Source organism: Vigna unguiculata, chromosome 4, assembly GCF_037176805.1.
Source record: "Vigna unguiculata cultivar grain cowpea cultivar isolate G323 ecotype 2 chromosome 4, ASM3717680v1, whole genome shotgun sequence".
Lineage (NCBI taxonomy): Eukaryota > Viridiplantae > Streptophyta > Magnoliopsida > Fabales > Fabaceae > Vigna > Vigna unguiculata.
The window spans coordinates 9,934,207-9,962,089 of record NC_140795.1 but is presented as its reverse complement, the minus strand read 5'-3'; the positions used below and the strand labels follow the sequence as shown (position 1 = coordinate 9,962,089).

The 27,883-nt window shown below is 36.1% G+C and overlaps 1 protein-coding gene and 2 long non-coding RNA genes across 3 annotated transcripts; all 3 read left to right on the top strand.

Moving 5' to 3' along the window:
- Positions 1–13,224: 13,224 nt before the first annotated feature.
- LOC146886756 (uncharacterized) lies at positions 13,225–15,546 on the top strand. Its single transcript, XR_014994388.1, has 5 exons — positions 13,225–13,332; positions 13,454–13,547; positions 14,179–14,244; positions 14,355–14,424; positions 15,474–15,546. It is a non-coding gene; the product is annotated as an uncharacterized LOC146886756 (long non-coding RNA).
- A 259-nt stretch (positions 15,547–15,805) lies between these two features.
- LOC114172491 (uncharacterized) lies at positions 15,806–17,730 on the top strand. The gene has a single exon (XM_028056947.2). The coding sequence runs from the start codon at positions 15,904–15,906 to the stop codon at positions 17,728–17,730; it is 1,827 nt and encodes a 608-aa protein (XP_027912748.2). The 5' UTR covers positions 15,806–15,903.
- A 2,911-nt stretch (positions 17,731–20,641) lies between these two features.
- LOC146886755 (uncharacterized) lies at positions 20,642–24,350 on the top strand. The gene is made up of 4 exons (XR_014994387.1): positions 20,642–20,723; positions 20,834–20,903; positions 21,953–23,274; positions 23,346–24,350. It is a non-coding gene; the product is annotated as an uncharacterized LOC146886755 (long non-coding RNA).
- Positions 24,351–27,883: the final 3,533 nt, after the last annotated feature.

The window sequence follows — 27,883 nt, the reverse complement described above, 5'->3', positions numbered from 1 at the left end:
GTTGTGCATTTAAAGCCAAGAGATTTGTATGAAATGGGAGAAATAGTAAAAGAGGTATATGAAAATGAGCCATACCAAGATCAAGAGCTAGAGAAATATTATAGTAATGACAATGAATATGTGCAATTGGCTACAAACTATTTAGATGGTGATATCCTTGACTCAAATGTATGAGTTGAAAAAATAATTAGTAATAAATTTTTTCTTAAAGGTAATGATTTTTTATAGTCAAAGTTATTTTCAATGCATGTATACTCGACTCATGTTTAATTTCTTAATGTTATTTTCTTAAGGTGATTATATGTTGCTTCCTTTTGTCAATTTCAAGTTAGGAAGGACATATATATAAAGAACCTATAATAAAAAGTGTACTCTTTATTCTCTGGTTCTCTTTCTTCTCTAGTTCTCTTTCTTCTCTGGTTCTCTTCACAGGTTATAACTTATATACAGTTTCGTGCACTTCATTAGCTTCTAGAAAAGCATAACAAATCCTCATTATATACAGTTAGATAATATGTCATTATAGAATTTTCTCTAGAATTTTCTGCTTCATATTCTTTGTTGACTTTTCTCAATAATTAAGATGTTCACTAATTTGTCCTTGTAGAGTTTATAAACCTCATCTTGTCAGAATCGACTGAAGTCTACAACAAAGAGCATGTATTGAAGGCTCCACAAGTGGTTTCTTTTGTTTTCTGTCCTTCTTCTCTTGCTCTAACTCTGGATGGTTAGAACTATGAGTCTCTTATTTTTTTTCTCTACTACAAATTTTCTTCTATACTTTTTGTTTAGTTTTTTTTCCTTTTTGTGGGGGGAGAATAAATGCATTTTGGGTACTTTTTTAGCTTCCTTTTTCTCTGCTATAAATGCTCATTGTAAATGGACTGGTATCTATTGCCACCCTGGCGATCAACAGAGAGTTCGCATAATGTATGCAAACATCACATGCACTTCATTATGTTTCTTTTTTCCCCACTTTCTCAGTTGAGTATGACACTTTGTGTTTTGTTTTTCAAAAATCTGCCATACTTGCAACTTGGCATAATTTTATCTCATTGGTAAACTCAGTGGACTACAAAGACTGTAAGTAGAAAACAAGTTTCTCTCTTCATTGCTAAACTTACACATGAGACTTTTATCATTCTCATTCCATATGATGGCTTGCAATGAATCAAGGCACTTCATCATAACAACTTGCATGGAACCATTCCTAATGAACTTACCAATTGTTCTGATTTAAGAGCACTGTAAGTGAAATGGTTCACTCCTAAAGAAATATTTATTAATTTCCTATAAATTGCAGTGCTTTTATGTTATGTCCATGATGATGTGTCTCATCTGATTGTCTTCAAAGGTACTTGAGGGGTAACTTTTTCCAATGAGGCATACCGTCAAACATTGGAACTATTTCATATTTGAATATATTGTAATTCCTTGTTCCTTGCTTTTCTTTCTATTTCTTTATGATTCTTTGAACTTGCTTCTACACTTTATTCTCAGTTGCATTTTAATTTATCTGGAATTTACTACATAATTTAAATACAAGGATTTATCCAGTAACTTATTGAAAGGTGCCATACCTTGCTTTATTGGCCGTCTCTCACAGTTGAAAATTTTGTAAGTTAGTGTAGCCTAAACCTCTTTGGCATAATGATATTAATAACTTTATGATTCATTTTTTCCTCCCTGTCTTAGGAACTTGACTATCAATTTCTTTTCTGGTGAAATTCCTAACTATGGAGTACTGAGCAACTTTAGCATATACTCGTATGTACACCTTCCTTTGCATGAACTTCTTCATGTTTGATGCTTTTGTTGGATAAAACACTTAACAAAAACATGGGGTTGTTTTATTTTTCTCTAACAAATGTCTTTGTTGAAATCAGCATTCCACTCTGGTTGTTTTAATGGTTTGACTGGCTAATAACACAACTTTTGAATAGTTTATGGCAGAAAAACCAATTTTGGTTGAGATGGAGTGACAAATAAACAAACACTTAGAGTTCATTGGAATTCAAATATAAACAAAACCAATATGTATTCATTTTTAATTGGAATCACCTAGTTCAAAAATCAGAATTGAGAAAAATTTCCCAAGACAAGACAAAAGTTTTATGATTTTTTTTTTCAAGTGGCAACTCCAATTTCCAATACTAATATTTCATCCTTACTTAGTGGACCTATTATATGACCTATTAAGTAATAAATCTCCAATTTTGGTTGAACAACAATGTAATAGAGATACAGATCAAACAATTAGAGATGTGTTTAAATCAAATTTACCATAACAAAATATCAATAATCTAATTTTTTTTCCTTAATCACAAAGAACCTCATATCAAGCAAGAATCCAAATTACCAAGCAAAACATGAAATCAAGATTCATGATTCAAACATATTACATAACTTCTTACTTACATTCCACACTCCTTGAAGATTAAAAACTCATCTCACATTCACAAATAGGAGAAAGAAAGTTATGTAACTCACTTGATGTTAACTTCACCCCTGAAATTGTAGCTTGTGACATTCTTCTTCACCCACTGCATGGCACGATCATAGTCATTCATCTCAGAAAGTTGGTTATTGGGAATGGCAACCATGACTTCAATCCCTGACCCAGATAGAGCCTTCATGCAAGACTCATCTGCATCAAACAGCTTCACCTTTTGAATCCCATTCTCCTTCAACATCTCAACCACAGTGTCTGCTCTCAACTGGTGTGTGGCTTGGGTTATTAGCACATCAAGGTTTTAGAAATTATTTTTCCTCTTCTAGGTTAATCTCTATTTATAATGTCTCAAAACACTTGCTCAGGTTAATCTCTGCAAAAAGTGTTGTGCTCTTTGACTGCAGATTTTTTCGTTTCTAATGTAACAGATTTTCCAGATTATAGCATAAATATATGATAAGCTTCCATTTTCTTTATAGATTACAAAGCTAACGGATAAATATTAGACTTTGTTGGCAAACATTAGAAGTCAAGCCATCACCAGAAGATGCCACGACATCATAGCATACCAGAAGTCATCATAAAACTTTTGACTTCATGTGCTTTGCATTCCATTCCTCAATCAACTTCTGCTCCTTGGTTTCTGCATCTCTCCTCAACTCTGCTAATTGTTCTCTATATTCTGTTTCTATTCTATCCAAAGCAGCATTCTGTTTATATTATACCTTGTAACTTGAACCCTCTATCTTTTTAATATGTAAGGTAAAAAAATAAAATCATTTTGTGTTGAAGTTTTCTTTGATTGAAGACATCAGCTAATTTTGTAGTTGGACATGAATAATAGAATTTTGGATTTTCTTGTTTTTTCTATTTCCATCTATGTTATTATGTTAATGTATTTGCACTATGAGCAACAAGTTGGTTCTATTATATGTGTACTTTTGTAATGACAAATTCATTGCATGTAAATAAGTCTGAGGGTACTCACCCTTGGATTTCCCTTGGTTTTCCTGTTGTACTCCCCCATATTGAAAGTGATCAACCTGCAGGTAAGTCTCACCCTTGGATTTGATTTTCCTAAATACTATCTAATTTACTTGATTTAGAACTACCATACATATTAAAGAATTATGGTCATTGTTTTGTATGATAATCCCCATGCATTCTTTATATCTAGTTTTCATTGTTGTCATTCACTTTTGGTTTCTCATAAATATATGTAGCCATGCCAAAGGTGAAGCGTTTTCGAAATCCACAGAAATCATCACTTCAGCCTCCAACTAATTATTTACCATCAACAAATCCTGCACCAACAAATGAAACCTCATCACACACTTCAATGAGCACAACACCACCAATAGATTCCTCATTGCCCACTGAGAACTCATAGCAACCTGAAACATCTACAAAACATGTTCAACGTGAATCTTCATCATATTGGACTGTTCATGCAATAAGTATATGTCATATTTATTTTTACATGACCATAATTTTTAAAATTTTACTTATGGTTAAGTAAGTTGTTTTATGGTTAAAGACTTAGAAGGAGTTATCAAGAAAATTAAGGTGAAGGTCAGAGAAGTAAATAACTTAACTCGTGGGGAACGTATCATTGTGGACTTTGATGAGTTAGGCATGGAGGTCTCGCCTGAGCTAGAAATCGCAGGAGCCACTATTCCACTTCTCGAGCCCTCGCTTAGGCGAGAAGGGGCTCGCTTGAGCGAGAGGACCTCCCTCTCCTGAGCGAGGTCTTCTAGCCTGAGCAAGACTGGGACAGGTTTTGTGCTATATAATGTGAATGGTTTATTGATGTGGTTGCTTGCTGTCCTGACTTAAATGCTTTAGTAGAAAAGTTTGATGAATGATGCCATGATTTTTGTATGAGGTTGAGATGGGAACAAGATGTTTCTACGTTATGTATGAGTTGGGAGGTATGAGTTGCATGATTGGTTGTTTATATATATATATATATATATATATATATATATATATATGCATATTCACATGATATTAGTATTTATGGAAACATCCTGATTGGTTGGTGAAACATGTACAAAGTATGAATAAGGCATAATTCCATGACTTTTGTAGTGAGTGCTCATGGTGGTGTCTCATCTAATGGACGTAATCCCATGGACTCTCCTAATGAGAGAGTCCATGGTGGGGCCTCATCTATTGGACTTAATTCCATGAACCTTAGGGTGAGAGTTCACGGTGGTGCCTCAACATCAGGACGTAATTTCACGAGGGTATCGTGGTGGTGCCTCAAGGCCAGGACGTAATTTCACGAAGGCCTCGTGGTGGTGCCTTACTGTTAGGACATAATTCTACGGATCTTGTGGTGGTGCCTCATTATACATATCCAGATAGTCAAGTCTTGGAGTCTTAAATGGTTTGGTGTATTGTATACCTTCATATTCCAAACTCCGTACTTTCTGAATATTTCTGTACGCGACATTTTATTAATTTGAGGTTATAAAATTTTTGGAACTACAACAATAATAATAACAATAATAATAAGAATAACAATAATAATAACAATACTAATAACAATAATAATAATAATAATAGTAATAATAATAACAATAATAATAACAATAACAATTATAACAACATTAAAAATAACAACAATAATAACAATAACAATAATAATAATACTAACAATAACAGTAATAATCACAACAATAATAACAATAATAATAACAACAATAATAACATTAATAATAACAAGAATAACAATAATAATGTTTAAATAGAAAATAATATAAATATTTAGAACATTACATGAGGCATTTATTATAATAAAATATGAATACATAAATACAACAATAAAAAATATACATAAATATTAAAACTAATTAACTAATAACAATATAATAATATAATAATGATATTACAAAATTATATGCACGTTTATTTATAAAATATATATGTATTATAAATATATAAGTTATAAATAAATAAATCTAAATATATTATAATTACATTGTCATTAAATAAAATAAGATAAATATAATATTGCAAGAATAAGACAAGACTTTAAATACCACCACAAAATAACACATCTCTATTAATAAAGATTAAAATAAAACAAAAGAAAAATCTGTAAAAACTTAAGTTATAATCGTACTGTAAAAGAAAACAGATAATTACCAACCTTATCTTATCTCCACATATGAATAGATATGTAGTTAATGTATTTGTACTTGATTATAGAAACCTAACACTATAAAAAGGGAGAGGGAAGATATAGCTATTAGAGAGAGAGTGAATTGCTTTTTTATGGATAAAAGAAGAATGAGTAAGTAATAAAAAAGAATAAGATACAGAAGAAAAAAGAAAGAAATAAAAACCTACACTGCAAGTTTATAACTTATCTCTTATGGTTGAGGTAAGAGAAGCATGGATGTATATCATTTTATCTTTTTATTATTTATAATCTACTCATAATTATTTTTATTTATATATTTATATTATTTTTATATTTATATTAAACGAAATGTTATTAATTTCATTCTCATTTATATTTATTTTTATTCACGCACACCTATTATTCAATTTATTTATTTACTTTACATTTATAGCCAGTTATTTCCACTCAAATAACTTTGTTTTTATTTAAAACTATGTAATCCCTTATTTTCTATTTTGAATGGAAATACGTACACTAGTGCAGATTTGATATTTTACCTCGCCTTATAGGCTTCGGTTATGGCGGAACCGAAGCCTATAAGGAGGCGGTGGCAATTTTGCAATTTCATCAATCTATATTGCTTCGGTTCTACAAACAACCGGTGTCATAAGCAGTTTTAGGCCTCAGTTCATTAAGAACTGGAGCCTATTAGGCAACCTAGAAATAAAAATTTTAAAATTGCCACCAGCGAGAACACATTTGGCCTCGGTTGAAATAGAACCAAAGCCTATAACCCTGCCCAGAAACCCTAATTTAATAATTTCATCAACACCGCCCCTTTTGGCTTTGGGTCCCCTTTCAACGAGGCCATTGAGCCACTTTAGGCCTCGGTTCATTGAATAACCGAGGCCATAAAGCCTGTTAAAATTCCCAATTCGTGAACCCTGATCATTATTCATCTTCTTCCCCAATTCTCTCTGCACGAACGTCGTGCCGCCCTCTGCCACCACCAGTTCCGACGCTGTCGCCGACCAGTTGCCGTCGCCGTCCGTGGGTTTTCGTCGCCTCCATTTCCTCATCCATTTCTCTCTGCTGCTCCATTTCTCTCCAAGCCACCTGCACCTCCATCAGACCAACCACCATTCAGGAAGCCATTGTAGCACCTCATCCATGAAAAACGCAGCAGGTCCACCATGCCTTGAAGGAGAAGAACGAAACCTCCACTGCAGCGCCTGGAGTCGAACGAAACACAGCCTACCACCGCGCCTGGAGTCGAACATCTTTGACGAAGCACTCTTCCACGTTCACACGAAGCCTCTCCGAAGAGTCTACCTCCTGCAACTACATCATCAACACAGATCTGCATAAACGACGTTCACGTAGCCAACTAAAACGCGCATCTGGCAGATCTGGAACGCTGGGAAGCAAATTTGGAATGTTGGGAAGCAGATCTGGAATGTCGGGAAGCAGATCTGGAAAGCAAATCTATGGCTTCGGTTCAGGCGTGACCGGAGCAGAAAAACGCCTCTATGGCTTCGATTGACAATCGAGGCCAAAAATCAACCCTTTTGGCCTCATCCCAATATGCCTCAGTTCTAAAACCAGGGCAAAATATAAAAAACAACCGGGGCCAAAAGCCTTTACTGCACTGGTGGTAGGAGCAATGTTAATCCTTATTGGGTCTAAAACAAAATATTTTGTAGAATCTTTTATTTTTATTTTTTTTAGGACAATCATCTTTAAGATAAGGGGAAGAGACATTTATCATTTTATCTTTTTACCTTTATTATTATTTTTTTATTTGTTCATAATTATTTTATTTTTATATCTATGTTAAGTGAGGTGTCTCTAACCTCATTCTAATTTATATTTAGTTCCCGTTCTCATTTATTTATTTATATTCATCTCTAGTTGTGCATTTGTCCTATTTATTCAATTTATATTTACTCTCACTTATTTATTTATATTTATCTCCAGTCACGTACTGATTCTTTTTATTTATCATATTTATTCTTTCGTTATGCACAGATCCTATTTATTTATGTTTTAATATCAAAATAAAATTTATGACATATGAAGATTTGATACTATGGTTGGAGGTATGACCTTGGAGACCTAAATGAGTTAGTATATTACTCAAGATGGGATGTTCCTGAGTTACTTTGTTGGTCATGTTGAGACTCATTTATCCTTGGGTTACTTGTTGGCCATGTTGAGACTCATTTATCCTTGGGATACTTTGTTGGTCATGTTGAGACTCATTTATCCTTGGGATACTTGTTGGCCATGTTGAGACTCATTTATCCTTGGGATACTTTGTTGGCTATGTTGAGACTCATTTATCCTTAGGACACTTTCTTGGCCATGTTGAGACTCATTTATCCTGGCTAACCACTACAAAATATAATAAATATAATACGTTTATTATAGTTGAATGTGTAAACCTTGGAGATTTAAATGAGTTGTTAGCTCATTTATCCTAACTAACCACCGCAAAATATAATACATTTGAGTTGACATAGATTCTGGTAAAATAATTACAGAAGATTAATTTTAAATGATTTACTTTATAGAATTTGTATGTGACATTATTTGAGTATGATTTATGTTAACACTATGTGAAGAAATTTTATTTGCTTTATTTGTTTTGCTATAGTAAATTATAATTTCACTAGCTTACCCTTGTGTTTTTGTGGATGTGGTTTCCACCTACGATGATCATATATTTATGTCGATATGCATGAGTAGAGGGTCCTACAGGTAGTATTGAGGATCAATAACGAGACTGAGTTGGTGAATAGGAATGGACACATGTACATATGTATATACCTATATACCTAGTATCAACAGTGCCTAATTGCTATTAAATATCTTAGTTTTGAAAAATCAACTTATAATTTTAGAGGACTGTGAATACTCAGTATATAAATTTACATTAATGTGTTGTTGATTATTACTTATGTAATGATTTAAATTGGTATAATTATGTACTAATTTGGGTTGTTACAACAGTGGTATCAAAGCAGTTCATCCTTAATATGAGTTGTGGGTTATGAGTTTGTTGTGTTTCCGTTGCGTTTGTTGTATGTTCATCTTAGACATAGTTGTTTAAGAAATCATAGCAGTCAATCGTGGGATTTACCCACGGTAATGAGTTTGTTGTGTTTCCTCTCTATGAGGAATTGTTTGGGTATAGAGATATGAGTAAGACTTGTGAAAATAAAAGTATTAAGATAGAGAAAATCTTGATGTAGTAATGAGGGTGCACACTCATGTTCAAGTCAATGAATTCTCTATCTTAATTCTAAAATTTTATCTATGTGAGTCATAAGGTAGCCAATTTGTTATATAACATGTGTTATGTTGTTTTTGGTACAACATTTATATATGTTGTTGGTGTTTTATGTAGCATCCCGCCTGGATATTACGGATTTTAAATAATAAAATAATAATAATAATAATAATAATAATACTCCATTTATTATAAATCGTTTTCCCAAGACCGCAATAATTTAAAACTTTATTACATCGATAAAACCAACTTAAGTTCAATTTTTTATAAATACAAGGGTTAAATATGTTTTTGGTCCCTCAAGTTTAAGTGAATTTTGGAATTAGTCCCTCATCAAAACTTTATACCAATTTAGTCCTCCATATTTCAAAATGCGTGAATTTAGTCCTTTTAACCAAATTTTGTTAAGTTTATCTGACGTTTCAAGCACATTTCATGATAGTATTTAAGTTAACATTGAAGCAAAAATGTGTCAAACAGTGTAAATAATTTAAATACTATCATGAAATACACTTGAAACGTCAGATAAACTTAACAAAATTTGGTTAAAAGGACTAAAGTCATGCATTTTGAAAGATGAAAGACTAAATTGGTCAAAAATTTTGATGAGGGACTAATTTCAAATTTCGTTGAAACTTGAGGGACCAAAAACATATTTAACCCTAAATACAATACATTATCAAATTAGTGTCATTATAAAGCCAAGTTCTGTAATTCTAATGATTACAAGAACTCCTTAAAACTCATAAAAAAATGATGAAATGTTGCCACAAAGTTTTCCAACTAGCCCACGCTCCAGATCTACGCTCCACCAGAACCACCTGCAACGTCATCTACTCCCGTGTACCGCGTACACGATCATCGCCAAACACACACAAATAGGGTGAGCTAAAGGAATATAAACATATGCAACAATTTATATACCAAAACACACACATTAAAGGAACTCCATCCTTTCGTCTCATCACACATGGCCGCCACCATGTAATCTATGTTCTACGTCTTTGGTTGATAATCTCAAGCTATCGTTGTTGTCCAACGTACAAGCCACCACTTGTAGAACACATGCGGGAACACTCGCAATTCTGAGCCACCACTTAAAGAATACTCGTGTTACCCTCCATCCTGAGCCACAACTCCAGGAATACTTTAGCATCTGACCCTTGAGATATCGTCCAAAGCCTCGTAGACCACGCACATCCAAAGAAGGTAAAACACAATGTCTGCTTCATCAAAAATCGCCTGATGCTCCACACGAGTCGCCAAACGCAAAAGGCTTCCAGACCGCTTGGCGAGAGGCACGTGTCACTAGGCGCCAAGCGCCTCTAATGTTACTGTTTCTACAAGTATCGCCTGGCGGGACAACCCTTATCGCCAAGTGCCACACGCTTCAATTCTCTACTAGTTTCGTAGCTATCGCCTGGTGGTCAAACACCACCGCCAGGCGCTACACCAATACTTGTGCAATACTGGTTTTTAAACACCCAAAACAAAGTAAAATCAATCCAGTCACATTTCATATATATATATATATATATATATATATATATATATATATATATTCCCCCCTTAAACCCATGCTAGCCTTCAATTCTAACTTATGAATAAGGCATGCTCAAACAAGTATAAGCAGCACTCTAACAATTTAAGCATATGATCCTATGCACCAATGCAAATTAATATTAACCCACATGCCTTCACCAATAACAAATTCTCCACATGTGACTAACCCAAAGGAGCATTGAAATTGATAGAGACTTACCACATAACCCAAACATGCTTCATTAGAAGTTACTTGAATTATCAAGAGCTTATTCATGTATTTTAAAGACTCCAAAATCAGCAATATTGAGTAACGTATATCTCTAGCTACTGACCTCAAAATCAAATCTCCACCATTCAAAGTGAAGAACCACATGTTATGGACCATCTGTCAAAATTTCACCTAAATTAGACGGTTGACGAACTGGAAATGCAGTTTTACAAACACTGCGCGAACCAGAAAAATGGTGGTGCCTAGCGCCAGAAATCAGGAGCCTAGCGCCTGGCGGTACAAAACCAGCACTGGGTGGTTCCTGCTCCGTGAAAATACGAAAAATAGCATTTTTCGTGAATTAGAACACTATGCATCTCTGGTATGTTGGGTGTCGCCAAGCAGTTCCTGCTGTTCCTGAAACCCAGAAATTTTCTCAGCACCTGTGAACCTTATCCATTTTGCTTTACCTTCAAGATGTAACCCCGAAAGCTATATTCACTCAACCTCCAACCCATCTCATGCCTTACCATTACATCTTAAAGCATCCTAATTACAATATTTCCAAATTAGTATATTTTTTCTTTATTCTATTCCACTTGAACTCTCAAGTGCACCCTTCTACTCGAACCACACTGCACCAGTCACCAAAAACAACTGACACCACTATCGCTTGGCGCAAGCTACAAGCCGTCAGGCGGTGCATCTTTTTCTGGGCAATTCCAGAATTGGTCCCGCACCTTGTGCAAGTTCTAACTCCAATTATTATACTAGTGTACTAATCTTCCATCCAACTCGCTTCCATTATGCGTTTATGATTACCAAACATATGTTAGGCTTCCCATACCCAAAATTATTATAATATTCTCCCATTATTTGAATCTTGAATTTCAAACCCCCAATTCTCAACCCTAACAGAGGCTCATACAATTTTATTTGTCTCGATTAATCCAATTCTCCTTGCTAATCGATCAATTATGGTACTCCACCCGTTCAGCATAAATTGTTGACTCATTCCCTCCGATCAGAAAAGCCCCATAACACCCAAATCATCAAAATTGAGCCAACATGGGCTTGTGTCGCCTGGCAGGTGTTCATCACCGCCAGGCCCTTCACAAAAAACCCAGAAACTGGGTACAAAGCCATGTGTCGCCTGGCGGCATGGGTGGATATGTCGCCTAGCGGGTATTCATCACCCGCCAAGCAGTTTCTGGAAATTTTCCAAAAACCCAAAATTTACGAGTTGATTCAAAAGGAAAACATGTAATTCACATCATATATTATGCAATTAATCACAACAACATAACATTGCGGGTTCAGCTCCCCTAACCTAGATTCCTTTGCTTAGTTTTGGAATATTTTTCAAGCTCTTGTGCACCACAACACAATCCAGCCCTTGTCTCCTTCCACGCTTGCTTCCAGTCCCTGCTATCCTCTCTAAAAAAAACAAAATACTCTCTAATTTCGTTCTCTACTCTCCAAGCACAATGGCAGCCACCAAAAACACTCTCCCTTAATTGTTCACTCATTGTTGTCTTAATTGGCAATGATGAAGGAAAACGAAAATGACATTAAACTTAGAGTTTAATTGTCATTGAAGGTCCATTAGTGGTTGTTTTCCAACCATCTTGGCTACTAGGGTTTCCTTTGTCCTTCCACCTTTATGTCAAATAAAATTTTGACAAAAAGAAAGTTTAGTTTAGGTTCACCAAGATTCAAACCCATACCATGTCAATTGCCAAATCAATGCATAACCATTCAACTAATTCATATTTCATGATACATTACAAGAAAACTGTCTATTATCTACAAAAAATTATCTATCAAATTTTTTTCAAAGATAATTTTATTTTACCTACGAAAAAATTTCATAGATAACATTAATGTTCGTAAGTAACAAAAGAAAATAATTATCTACAAAAACTTCATAGATTAACATAGATGGAAATATTATGTACGAATAATTATCTATGAAAAAAATGTAGAAAATAAACATCATAAAAAATAAATAAAAGTTCGTAGGTAACTATAATATAATTTTTTTATTTAAAAATCATATCTTATCTATGCTCAAATTTCACAGATAACATATTTTTTACCGGTTAAGTTCAAATAAAGTTATACCATCACTTTGCAAAACGCTTCCTTTCCCTTCGCTGAGACGAAACATGCCATTCACCGGTATGACCCTCACCGACAGAGACCTTTAGTCGTCCTCCATTCGGCTGAGGCACCAGTCATCGCAGTGGTGCAGGTCAAGTGACGCTCACGCGAGAAAAGAGACGATGGATCTTAGCTCATGACTATGCTTGAGCAATAACAAGGTTCACAAACCAGCCCAAAACCAAGCCCATTCACAAACCAGAAAGAAGCGGATGCAAACCCTAATCTCGGGGAAGGAATCATGAATCCTTAAATCCCTAAATCCATAAATCCATAAATCCATTTCTTCTTTGTTGAGATCGATGCAGAATGTTTCGCCGTGGGTTTCGCCGTGAACCATCCCTGAAACCCTCACCGTCAACCCCAATCACAAAGCTCATCATGAACCCTAACCTCCACCCTCACCATCAAAGCCCACTGCAAAGCCTTATTACAAACCCTCACTGATGAAACCTCATCTTCGTTCATCGTGAACAGTGTCGTCGAGAGGAATGATAGTGTAGAAAATAAAAAGTGAGTGAGACCTTCACCGTGGAAAGGTAACTTTGGTTGTACCTATTTTAGTTTGTAAGTTGGTGTGGTTTACTATGTTGTTAAATTTAGACCGCAACTTATTTGTTTCTCTTATACATGCTGACATTGCTCTTGAATGGATTTCAGCTAAAGCTCTAGAAGTATTTTTGCAAGATCTTTGTGGTCGTACTTATGAAATAAATTTTCAAGGAGTAGAAAAGACCATGAATTCATTGCATTTGTAAGTTTGTTTCTTTTTCTTCCGTGTCCCATTTTAGTGATCGAGAATTAATTCAAAATGTATAACTACTATTGTCAATGTGCTTTTCTTGAAAGGACTAATTGATAGTAGATTGAGGATGGAGAGACCTATATATCCATCCAAGTATAAATTTGGTTTTATTCCATCGAGATCAACTTTGAATATTGTACATGATAAGGCACAGGCTTGGGTATGAACTCTTGCCGTGGGAATTTAGCATAAATTTATCCAACAATCTTGTTGTCCACCAATGTTCAACTTGGCCTCCATAATGTTTTATCTTATACTTCGAAATATATTAGGCTTGTTTGGATTAACTTTTGGTCAAAGGATTTTTTCCAAAGTATTTAGACATGTTCAAGGGATAAAATTTTACATGTTCAAGATGTGTCAGAGGGGTTACAAGTAGGGTCCTTAGAACCAGGTCAATCATGGATCCCTCTTTTTATTTTTCCCCCTTTCTAAGAACACTCTCTGCCAACACACACAAGGATACTATGCTCCACTCACCTACACCTCTCTACTGCACAAATTCTCCTCCTTCTCTCTAACCACCAAAGAAGTTCAGATTTCCAAATTCAGTCCCTAAATCTTGTTTTCATTCTTTCAGCAACAGCAACACAATCTGAGATCACCACAGAACCTCCTCCCCAAGCTGTTCGATCCATCCTTACGCGTAAGTTGAATTTCAATTTCCTCAGTTCACCTTCCTTCTTTCTAAATTAGGGTCTTTAAGTGGTTGGGTCGAAATTTGGGAATAAACTCATGTCTAGACTTCCCATTCAGCTCCTTAAGTGTTGAAGTGGTACCGTTCTTCTGTTGAGAGCTGATCTTGCTTGGGCTTTGTTGTGGGAAGGTAAGGGAAGCTAACCCTTTCTTTAAAGTTTCTAGATAATCCGTGAAAAGGCTTGAATTGCATGTATGATTTATGAATTCGGTGTCTGAAATGGTGTGAATTGATGAGTATTTGAACGGTGCTAAAGGAAAACTGGCTTGCTGCATGAAGGAACAGGTTCGTGTCCTGATATTTTCGCCTAGGCGAGTACCGCTCGCCTGAGCGAAAATACCATGAAACGCACCTCTGTTCCTGCGCGAAGCCTCGCCTAGGCGAGCTGGGGTCGCCTGAGCGAGATCACGATCTCGTCTGGGCGAACCAGCCTAGCCTGAGCGAGGGTTCGCCCAGTTTTTCTATTTTTGCCACTGTTGGTGTCTTGCCTAGGCGAGACTGACTCGGCTGAGCGAGATAACCTCTCGCCTAGGCTAGACTTTCTAGCCTGAGCGAGAGGCACTGCAGTAGTAGTGTTTTAAAAATTTGTTTTCCTTGGTACAAATATATGTTTTAAAGCATCTTTGTGCAATTTAGACTCCGTATGATTGGAATGTTACCATTGATGTATAGAATGATTTAATTGGATGAATGTAAGTATGAAGAGATGAAGTTTGGATGGAATTTCAAGGGAAATTCGAGTAGAAATTGTAGTGTGTGTAAGGATGTAAGGAATCTATAATGGTCGGTATCCTGAAACTCCAATAATCGTTCAAGCTCAGGTAGAGTAGAATGGATTATGTCGTGAGGAGTAGCAGGAGGTCCTCGTCGTCGGACTCGATCAAGTCTTAGACGTGGAGGGGACTTACCCTAGGAACGGTCGGGTGAATACCCCATGTGTCCAGACTCTGCAGAGTTTGGGAACCGTTACAGGTGCAAGCCACCAAGAGCTCTAACGTCACTTACACAATCCAGATATCGAGTCTAGGATTCTTTGATTGAATTGCATGCTATAAATGACATCTTAAGTTGTGAAGTGTGTTGATATTTGTTTTCTTTCAGTTAGCTTACCCTTCCTGTTATGTGTCTGCTTTTGCATATTACCCTTTGCAATGATCACCTACGTTTGGTGGGAGCAGAGCTGAAACCAGATGGAGACGTTTCCTCTTGAGCAGAAGTTGGAGCTTGGCAAGGAGTGCCACTATAGTTAGAGTTTTACTGTATATTTTGAGGTCTTGGGATTAGTCTAGTATCCCTTATACCCACTCTGACCTGATGTATATGTGTTCATAGATGTATCAGTGTTGGAGGACTGTATTGGATAGGTTTATTCTACGTCTGCATGTTTGCTCCTACTATCTGCTATGTTTAATCATAATCTAAAGTTTTGTTTGATAGTATGGAAAACTATTAAATGGGATGTTACATTTTGGTATCAGAGCAGTAGTTCCTTTCGGGTCTGTAGGTGTGAGCTTGCCTAGTTTCTGTTGCGTGTTTCTTATAGTGTTTTGGTACTTTTGTGGCGCTTGTTAGATAAACTGATGACTCTCTCTTTGTGTGGTCAGAGCTATGGCACCTAGACCTCCTCCTCCTCCTATTCCTAACCCGGATAGCTCTCACTTGGTGGGGACTATTGAGGCGATGTTGGCAGCCATGCAGCAGCAGAATGCTAACATGGTGAACCAACACAACTTGGCCTTGCAGCAGATGGAGTCTGCTAGACTCGCAGCAGAGACCACCCAACAGAGGCACTTGGAAGCCTTACATCAGCTAGGAGAGAATCGATCTGCGGCTGGATCTTCCCAAGCTCCACCACCACGAGTGCAAGAGTGGAGTTTGGAGGACTTTCTCAAGCATCATCCTTCCCGCTTTGATGGCAAGACCACTCCAGATGAGGCAGATCAGTGGATGCGAGATATGGAGAGGATTTTTGAGGCCAAAAGATGTCCATCAGAGAGTAGACTAGCCTATTCTGAGTACTTGCTAGCCGGAGAGGCTGTTCATTGGTGGTCTAGCATGAAGATGATGTTAGAAGACAGTAGGGAGACCATCACTTGGGAGCTATTCAAGAAGAAGTTCTATGCTGAGTACTTCCCAGACAGTGTGAGGTATGCCAAGGAAATGGAGTTTTTACAGTTGATGCAAGGAGAGATGTCTGTATCCGAGTATGCAGAAAAGTTCAAGCACTTGGGCAGATTCCACACCTTGAAGATGGCAGAAGACTGGCAGTGTAGGAAGTTTGAGAATGGGTTGAGAGGTGATCTCAAACTCATGGTGACTCCACTTTCTATAAAGGAGTTCCCCGCTTTAGTAGAAAAAGCAAGAGTAATGGAGAAGCTGAAAGCGGAAGTCGAGGCTCAACAGCGGTCTCAACAGAAGGTGGGAGGACCATCTGGGTCCACGAGCCGACAGGATGATAGGAGGAAACCCTACTCTAGACCTCCGCCTCTGGGGTCTAGGAGATTCTCACCACAGCCACATCAGTCCCCTCAGCACCTTTCTCCCCGACCTCGGTGTTTTCAGTGCGGAGGGCCCCACATGAGGAGCGCTTGTCCTCAGCTTGGTAGTAGGCGAATGTGTTATAAATGTGGCCAGGAGGGTCACATTATCAGGGATTGTCCCACTGGCAGGAGCACAATGCCAAGACTTTCGACACAGTCACAGCCACAGCAGACACGAGGAAGTGCTAGACCTCAGGCAGCTGGCCGAGTATATGCCATGATGGGCACAGAGGCGAACAGAGCAGGTAACCTCGTCTTTGGATCTTGCATGATTGATGGTAGGAGCCTATATGTACTATACGATTCAGGAGCGACACACTCTTTTGTGTCGGAGTCTATAGTGTTGGAGTTGAGTCTTCCGGCAAAGGAGCTCCAGTATGACCTGGTGGTATCCACGCCTGCTTCTGGGTTGATCAGAACCTCAACCGTGTGTGCTAGGTGTAGGATTGAGGTTAAGGGACGCCAATACCGGGTAAATCTGATCTGTTTACCTTTGGAGGGCTTAGATGTGATCTTGGGAATGGATTGGCTATCTGCTAATCACATTCTCATCGATTGCAAAGAGAAGAGGGTGATGTTTCCCAGCTCAGAGGATGAGGTTGTGTTGGTGTCCTCACAACAGGTGGATCAAGCCATCCAAGAGGGATCTCAGTGTTTCTTGATTCTAACTCAACTATCTGTTGAGAAGGAAGGCGGACACCTTGAGACGACAATGGTGAGGGAATTCTCTGATGTTTTCCCTGATGAGGTACCCGGCTTGCCCCCATCCAGAGAAATCGAGTTCTCTATTGATCTGGTACCTGGGGCAGGGCCAGTATCAATAGCACCTTACAGGATGGCTCCTGCTGAACTGGCAGAGTTGAAAAAGCAGATTGAGGAACTGCTAGAGAAATAATTCATCAGGCCCAATGTGTCACCTTGGGGAGCGCCGGTGTTGCTAGTTAAGAAAAAGGATGGCAGCTCTAGGCTTTGTGTGGATTACCGGCAACTCAACAAGCTAACCATTAAGAACAAATATCCTCTGCCAAGGATAGATGACTTAATGGATCAGTTGCACGATGCTGCAGTGTTTTCGAAAATCGACTTGAGATCAGGATACCATCAGATTAGAGTTAAGTCTGGTGATGTGCAGAAGACTGCTTTCAGGTCTAGATATGGGCACTACGAGTATGTAATGATGCCCTTCGGTGTGACCAACGCCCCTGCCTTGTTCATGGATTATATGAACCGCATCTTCAGGCCTTTCCTAGACAAGTTCGTAGTGGTTTTCATCGACGACATCTTGATATACTCTCGAACTCACGAAGAACATGCGGAGCATCTGAGAACAGTTCTGAGTATCTTGAGAAAGAAGCAGCTTTATGCAAAGCTGTCTAAGTGCGAGTTTTGGATGACTACGGTCCAATTCTTGGAGCATGTGATCTCGGCCCAGGGCATATCAGTGGACCCATCCAAAGTCGAGGCTGTTTTAAAATGGGAGCGTCCTAGATCAGCGACTGAGATTAAAAGCTTTGTGGGACTGGCAGGATACTACCGAAGGTTCATTGAAGGGTTTTCTAAGATTGTGGCGCCTTTAACTCAGCTGACCCGTAAGGATCAGCCTTTTGCTTGGACTGACCAATGTGAAAATAGTTTTCAAGAGTTGAAGCAAAAGCTGACCAGTGCTCCTGTATTGGTGATTCCTGATACCAGTAGACCCTTTGAGGTATACTGTGATGCCTCTCATCAGGGGTTAGGGTGTGTTCTGATGCAAGAAAGGAGAGTGGTTGCCTACGCCTCCAGGCAACTTAAGAGTCATGAGAAGAACTACCCCACACACGATCTTGAGTTAGCGGCGGTGGTTTTTGCACTGAAAATCTGGAGACATTATCTGTACGGTGCTCAGTTCCAAGTTTTCAGTGACCACAAGAGCCTGAAGTACCTGTTCGACCAGAAGGAATTGAACATGAGGCAAAGACGATGGATGGAATTTTTGAAAGACTTTGATTTCGAACTGTTGTACCACCCGGGAAAAGCAAATGTGGTGGCGGACGCTCTAAGCAGAAAAACAGTTCATGCCTCTTATATGATGGCCAGAGAGTTGGAATTGGTGGAACAGTTCAGAGACATGCAGTTACAGGTGACTTTGGGAGAGGGCGTCATTAGATGCAACCGCCTAATCGTATCTAGTGATTTCCTCGTCCTGATAAAGGAGAGACAGTTATCTGACCCCAAATTACGGGAGACAGCGGAATGTCTGGGTACAGAGAAGGCCAAGGACTTTGAGATGGGAGGTGATGGAGTATTGAGATTCAGGGGCAGGGTCTGCATACCTGAGGATTTGGAGGTGAAGGGCATGATTCTTGAAGAAGGCCACAAGAGTCGTTTTAGCATGCACCCAGGCATGACTAAAATGTATCACGATCTAAGGGAATCGTTCTGGTGGACGGGCATGAAGTCGGACATTGCTCGGTATGTGTCATCCTGTTTGACCTGTCAAAAGGCTAAGACAGAACATCAGAGGCCTGGAGGGATGCTGCAACAGTTGGAGATCCCAGAGTGGAAGTGGGATAACATTGCTATGGATTTTGTTACCCATTTACCACGGACGGTGAGGAACCATGATGCTATATGGGTTATAGTAGACCGCCTGACCAAGAGTGCCCATTTCCTCGCAATGAATCTAAGAATGTCCATGACGAAGTTGGCACAGATGTATATCAATGAGATTGTGAGACTGCATGGAGTGCCGTTGAGCATAGTCTCTGATAGGGATCCACGTTTCACCTCCCGTTTCTGGCAGACGTTACAGAATGCCATGGGTAGCAGACTAACCATGAGCTCAGCTTACCACCCCCAGACGGATGGCCAGTCCGAGAGGACAATACAATCTCTTGAGGACCTCTTGCGGACGTGTGTGCTAGATCACCTTGGCACGTGGGATGAAATTCTGCCCCTGGTGGAGTTTACCTATAATAACAGTTTCCATACAAGCATTGGCATGGCGCCATATGAAGCTCTTTATGGCAGGAGATGCAGGACCCCCTTGTGCTGGTACTAAAACGGAGAGTCGGTTGTTGTGGGGCCAGAATTGCTGAGGCAAACTACAGAAAAGGTCAAGCAGATACAAGGAAGGATGAAGGCATCTTAGAGCAAACAGAAATCCTATGCTGATCAGAGGAGAAGACCTTTAGAGTTCGCAGTGGGAGATCACGTTTTCTTGAGGATTACCCCAACCACTGGTGTGGGGAGGGCTATTCGCTCAAGAAAGCTATCTCCTAAGTTCATCGGTCCATATCAGATCCTGAGGAAGATTGGACCAGTGGCTTATGAGATCGCTCTACCTCCTCAACTGTCTAACCTTCACTCTGTATTCCATGCCTCTCAGCTCAGAAAATATGTATCTGATCCCTCTCATGTGCTAGAGTCTGAAGATCTACAAATTAGAGGAGATCTCTCAGTGGAGGTTCAACCGGTTAGTATTTGTGATAGACAGACTAGACAACGCAAGGGGAAGTCGGTCAGCCTAGTTCAGGTCATCTGGGATAGGAGAACAGTGGATTCTACATGGGAACTTGAAAAGGAAGTGAGGGAATCGTATCCACACCTGTTTTCTGGTATGTCTTAATTTTCGGGACGAAAATTCTTGTTGTTGGGGAGAATGTGAGAACCCTCTTTTTATTTTTCCCCCTTTCTAAGAACACTCTCTGCCAACACACACAAGGATACTATGCTCCACTCACCTACACCTCTCTACTACACAAATTCTCCTCCTTCTCTCTAACCACCAAAGAAGTTCAGATTTCCAAATTCAGTCCCTAAATCTTGTTTTCATTCTTTCAGCAACAGCAACACAATCTGAGATCACCACAGAACCTCCTCCCCAAGCTGTTCGATCCATCCTTACGCGTAAGTTGAATTTCAATTTCCTCGGTTCACCTTCCTTCTTTCTAAATTAGGGTCTTTAAGTGGTTGGGTCGAAATTTGGGAATAAACTCATGTCTAGACTTCCCTTTCAGCTCCTTAAGTGTTGAAGTGGTACCATTCTTCTGTTGAGAGCTGATCTTGCTTGGGCTTTGTTGTGGGAAGGTAAGGGAAGCTAACCCTTTCTTTAAAGTTTCTAGATAATTCGTGAAAAGGCTTGAATTGCATGTATGATTTATGAATTCGGTGTCTGAAATGGTGTGAATTGATGAGTATTTGAATGGTGCTAAAGGAAAACTGGCTTGCTGCATGAAGGAACAAGTTCGTGTCCTGATATTTTCGCCTAGGCGAGTACCGCTCGCCTGAGCGAAAATACCATGAAACGCACCTCTGTTCCTGCGCGAAGCCTCGCCTAGGCGAGCTGGGGTCGCCTGAGCGAGATCACGATCTCGTCTGGGCGAACCAGCCTAGCCTGAGCGAGGGTTCGCCCAGTTTTTCTATTTTTGCCACTGTTGGTGTCTCGCCTAGGCGAGACTGACTCGCCTGAGCGAGATAACCTCTCGCCTAGGCTAGACTTTCTAGCCTGAGCGAGAGGCACTACAGTAGTAGTGTTTTAAAAATCTGTTTTCCTTGGTACAAATATATGTTTTAAAGCATCTTTGTGCAATTTAGACTCCGTATGATTGGAATGTTACCATTGATGTATAGAATGATTTAATTGGATGAATGTAAGTATGAAGAGATGAAGTTTGGATGGAATTTCAAGGGAAATTCGAGTAGAAATTGTAGTGTGTGTAAGGATGTAAGGAATCTATAATGGTTGGTATCCTGAAACTCCAATAATCGTTCAAGCTCAGGTAGAGTAGAATGGATTATGTCGTGAGGAGTAGTAGGAGGTCCTCGTCGTCGGACTCGATCAAGTCTTAGACGTGGAGGGGACTTACCCTGGGAACGGTCGGGTGAATACCCCATGTGTCCAGACTCTGCAGAGTCTAGGAACCGTTACAGGTGCAAGCCACCAAGAGCTCTAACGTCACTTACACAATCCGGATATCGAGTCTAGGATTCTTTGATTGAATTGCATGCTATAAATGACATCTTAAGTTGTGAAGTGTGTTGATATTTGTTTTCTTTCAGTTAGCTTACCCTTCCTGTTATGTGTCTGCTTTTGCATATTACCCTTTGCAATGATCACCTACGTTTGGTGGGAGCAGAGCTGAAACCAGATGGAGACGTTTCCTCTTGAGCAGAAGTTGGAGCTTGGCAAGGAGTGCCACTATAGTTAGACTTTTACTGTATATTTTGAGGTCTTGGGTGTAGTCTAGTATCCCTTATACCCACTCTGACCTGATGTATATGTGTTCATAGATGTATCAGTGTTGGAGGACTGTATTGGATAGGTTTATTCTACGTCTGCATGTTTGCTCCTACTATCTGCTATGTTTAATCATAATCTACTGTTTTGTTTGATAGTATGGAAAACTATTAAATGGGATGTTACAACTTCCGCATATTTTATGTATTAGGTGTGTTTTACGAAATTGTGAACACGTTTTGTATACCTTAACTTGTAATTTTCACTATTGTCTATTATATTGTTTGGTTGGCCTAAGCTTTCTCTCTTCCAAAATGGGGGGTCATGCATCTGTTTCGGAAACTTGCATTCTTGTCGCAATCTAATTTAATTCCTATTCTTGCTCCCAATCTATTAAGTTACTTGTAAGTGGTATAAATAACATTATTATTTTCTATTGGTTGTGCCGTATGCTCTGCATGCTTATGTTAATACCATTTTTCTTTCTCCATGAATCATAGTGTCAATTCTTTTTATTGATTTGGCCATCGTTGACTAATATGTAGTTTGGAATATACCATTGAAACTTTTATTAGGACAAGCCCTACATGAAACCTGGGCTAGCAGAGTTAAAGAATGCCATTGTTGTACTATTTTAATCCAATATATCACCCTCTGTTTGTACTATTTTTCCTTTTTAATCTAGTTAAATTGTGCCACTTACTTCCACTCTAACTATTCTTGGGTTCCTATCTTATAACTTAGTTAGTTAGAAAAGTTGGTTCATGGCAATGTATCATAATTTCATTGGCTTGGTACCTTGAACAGTTATATCATTTAACTACAAATTATTAAAATGGTTTTAAGTTACTTTAGCTTTTTTTATCATAAAAAAATTGTAATCGAGCCTAACCACCACTTGAGTTGGTTTAACTTTTCATCGACTTTGTAAGAAGCTGGGAAAATTATTTAAAGCTTATGACAAACTTTGTACTTTGGTAGAAGTAAGAGATCTAGATGATTACTTATTTGATATTTGTGTTGTTGAAGTATGATAAGGGAGAGAGAACCTATTGGCTTAGCTATACATTATAATTCTCCAAGTAAAGTATTTTGATTAGAACATTCTCGAGGATGCTTTCAAAAATTATCTTAATTTTAATTAGTAGTGTTAATCCAAGGGATAGTCTGATGCCAAAGGACGGTGATGATGGCTTTTACCCAACTACTGGAAATGAACTAGTAAGTACTCCTTTCATTGGTTAAAATTGTTGATCTTGCAAAATAACATCTCTAATGAGTGGTTTTATCAGAAACCTGAAGCTGTAAGTTCAAGTCGATAGTTGATGCCCGATCAACCTCTACCCTTGGTGAGATTGTGTTGAGGGTTCTCAATGGAGGTATTAAGTTTCTTTAATGCATTTGTTTGGCAAACTTTTTTGTTCAACGTGTAAGATTACAAATCCAGAAACACAATAGCACATTTAAACATTCAATTAATCATAAGTTACTTTGATTATTTTAATTATGATAAATTGAACTCAAATGGAGTATAAAAAAATTTAGTTATTTAGATCAAGAAGTGTCTCACTTGTTTTTTTTGGTTATATGTATGTATTTGAATTTGAATTCAACATGTGCATACGGTTAAGAAGTTTTATCATTCATCATATTTGAAGGTTTAAGTTATTTGTAAATTGAACTTGAAGTTGTAGCTTTTGACCCATGTGCTATTCTGGATGAAGCTTTATCTCCTTTCTCTGAAAAATATAAAGGAGTAGAGGTGAGATACTATCATATAGTATTCTTGTTTGTGTGTTCAATGGCATTGACTTAGTCATATGTGAAAAGGTTCTTTCCCTGTAATCTTTTTCTTTTTCAATATTATTGATAATAATATGGTCATGACACCTATATTTTTCTTTTTACACGGTGCAAGTTTCTCAATGCCATCAAGTAATATCTTTGCTTGTCATTATTAAAGAACAATGTCCTGTCAACAATAACATTTTCCAACTTCGGTGTTCCATTTTCATGAACTTGTTATCAAAATTCAGACCAGGCTTGATAAAGGAAATTGGCAAATATTCTTGATTTCAGTCTTCACCATTGGCAACACAGTTTGTTTGAAACTGTTGAAGGTCTAGGTTTCTATTTAACTATTGCACCTAAGCTTTGTATATTTAAGCATATTTATAGATATTAGGCTAGTAGGTAGATATTGTTGTACTATTGATTAGCATAATAGAAATGAAGGTATTGTTGTCCTGTTGATTAGCATAATATGAATGAAAGTGGTGATAGGAATGGATCATAAATGAAGCACGTGGGATTTATTTAATTTTTATGTAAGAATTTATTATATTATTCAGGTAAATAAGGTAATAGTAAATAAAGTACCCTTGGCATATTGTTCATTGTGATGTTTGGTATTAAATGAAGCACGTGGGATTATTGTTGTTTATACTTTTATTAGTCGAGAGTTAATGGGTTTTATTTATCTTTTATGTAAGAACTCGTTATATATATATATATATATATATATATATATATATATATATATATATATATATATATATATATAAAATATAATGCATTTACTTTTAATGTTATAGTATATTATACAATATTGATTTAAATTAAAACAAAGAAAGAAACTATCTTTTAAAATAGATGTAACAGGTTCATTTAAGTTAATTAATATAATATTTATAATATTATAATATTAAAAGTAATAAATTGGATCTATTGTTGATTTTGGAGTCTTTAAAATACATGAATAAGCTCTTGATAATTCAAGTAACTTCTAATGAAGCATGTTTGGGTTATGTGGTAAGTCTCTATCAATTTCAATGCTCCTTTGGTTAGTCACATGTGGAGAATTTGTTATGTGGGTTAATATTAATTTGCATTGGTGCATAGGATTATGTGCTTAAATTGTTAGAGTGTTGCTGCTTATACTTATTTGAGCATGCCTTATTCATAAGTTAGAATTGAATGTTAGCATGGGTTTAAAGGGGGAATATATATATATATATATATATACATATATATATATATATGAAATGTAACTGGATTGATTTTATTTTGTTTTGGGTGTTTAAAGGGGGAATATATATATATATATATATATATATATATATATATATATATATATATATATATATATATATATATATATATATATATATGATTTTAAAATGTTTTAATTTTTTAATTTTTTATTTGTATGAGTTATCTACGAAATTCTTCGTATGTAATTTACCTACCTACACAGGTTTTTGTAGGTAATTATGTACGAAAACTTTCATAGGTAATTTATCTATGAAATATTTCGTAGATAACTCGAATATTGGATAACAAATTTTTTAACGAATGCTTTCATAGATAATTATCGACGTTCTAATTTCGTAGATAAATTATCTACAAAGTATATTTTCATAGATATAGTTACCTACCAGTTCAATACCTACGAAATTTGCTTCGTAGGTAATTCGTAGAGAATAACACATTATCTAAGAAAATTTTACATATTTAAAATAATAATAAATTAAATAGTACATAAATGGCATACATAGGATTTGAATCATTTGAATTAGTACTTTTTCATGTCATACATGTCAGAATTAAATGCCATAAAAGCTCTACTACCCGTATTTATTAAATAATTAATTATTTAATTATTTAAATTTTACGGATTTTACATTTTATAGTTATCGAAAAATATAAACTTTAAGTGAATGTAAGATGTTATCTTTTGAAGAACATTATTTTTATAATGAACATGTATGGAAAGAATTTAAATTTAAGTTGTTCCATGCTTTAGTCCTAGATAAAGGTCGATTACAAGGATTGGATAAGTGTCATGTTAGCAGTATAAAAGAAAAACATTATGCATGTATTTCTAGAGGATGTCTCAAGGTTACATTTCCGGTTAGAAGTAGAGTTAGTGACATCCTACAAGGTAGCTTCAATTGAGAAGTTTAAAAAGAAATTCGAAAAAAAAATGTGAAAATACTAATATAATAAATAAATTGAGAGATAGATATGTGTTATAGTCGATTTTTGTGGAGAATAAAACCATTGCAGTGTAGTAACAAAGCACCTGGGGCATGGTGAGTGACACCAATACTTTTTTTTTTAAGCCTCTGCTTCCTCACGACACATGTATACGCCTCTTAGTTTCTTTTAATTTTTATGCCATATTCTTTCTTCACTGGTTAAAACGTTTATGGGATTTTAATAATTTTCACTAGTTAAAACGTTTATGGGATTTTAATAATTTGGTGCAAATCTGATTCCATTTCACAAAACCCTCCCCATCTAAAGAGTTATTAAGAAACAACTAAAATTTCAACTTGCTTTTTTTTTTTCTAACTGTTTTTCTGGGCTTTCAAATCTTGCTAGAAAAAGACTCGATTTTGGTGGAAACCTTTCGTACAAAAAAGCATAGTTTTTTGGATTTGTTTTATTGGAAGTGTGTAGATATAGTGAAAGGAAAGACTCAGATGAGGGGTATGGAGAACGCCCTAAGCAAACAAAATTTTTTCTCCAAGCGGTGTAATAGATTACTAAAGAAAGCCTTCAAACTTTTATTCTTTGTGATGTTGAGCTTGGTCTCATCATTTCTCTCCAAGAGGAAAACCTATGAAGTCCGGACACGTCTCATCAATGACGTGTTCCGTGTTCGATATGTATTGAATACTGATATTTGTGCCACACTTGTACGACACATATTAGTAAGGTGTCTAGTTTGAAAGACATTTTTTTTATCTTTAACATGATTTTGACATGACTCCAACATAATGTTAATAACCACAAATTCAATGATTTTCTTAAAAATTATAAACTTGTAAATTTATCACATAAGTTTCTATTATGATTATAAAAATAAGGAAAAAAAATATTATATGATCACTACTTTTCAATTATTTTTTTATATTAGATAGATAAATTACATTCATTTTTGTGTTAATTGACAGTGTGTAGTATCAGTAGTGCCTCATTCCTATTAAATATCTTATTTTTGAAAAATCAACTTGTCATTTCAGAGGACTATGAATACTCAGTATATAAATTTACATTTATGTATTGTTGATTATTACTTATGTAATGATATAAATTAGTATAATTATGTACTAATTTGGGTTGTTCCAACAATAATAATAACAATAAAAATAACAATAATAATAACAATAACAACAATAACAACAATAATAATAACAATAATAATAACAAGAATAATAATAATAATAATAATAAACAATATAAATAATAATAATAATAATAATAACAATAATAAGAATAAAAAATAATAATAACAACAATGATAATAATAACAATAAAATTAATAATAACAACAATAATAATAACAATAAAAATAATAACAACAACAATAATAATAATAATAACAATAATAATAATAATAATAATAATAATAATAATAATAAACAATAATAATTATTATTATTATTACACTAACAATAATAATAACAAAAAAATAAATAAATAATAATAATAATAACAATTTCAATAATAACAACAACAACAATAATAATAATAATAATAATAATAATAATAATAATAATAATAATAATAATAATAATAACAATAATAATTATTACACTAACAACACTAATAATAATAACAACAATAATAACAATAACAATAATATTAAAAAGAATAATAATAATAATAATAATAATAATAATAATAAAAATAATAATAATAATAAACAGTAATTCTTATTATTATTATTGCACTAACAATAATAATAACAAAAATAATAATAATAATAATAATAATAATAATAAAAATAATAGTAATAATTGCAATTTCAATAATAACAATA

Bases quoted from the DNA above. Each gene is read 5' to 3' on its own strand.
- LOC114172491 (XM_028056947.2), top strand. From the start codon at position 15,904: ATGGCACCTAGACCTCCTCCTCCTCCTATTCCTAACCCGGATAGCTCT.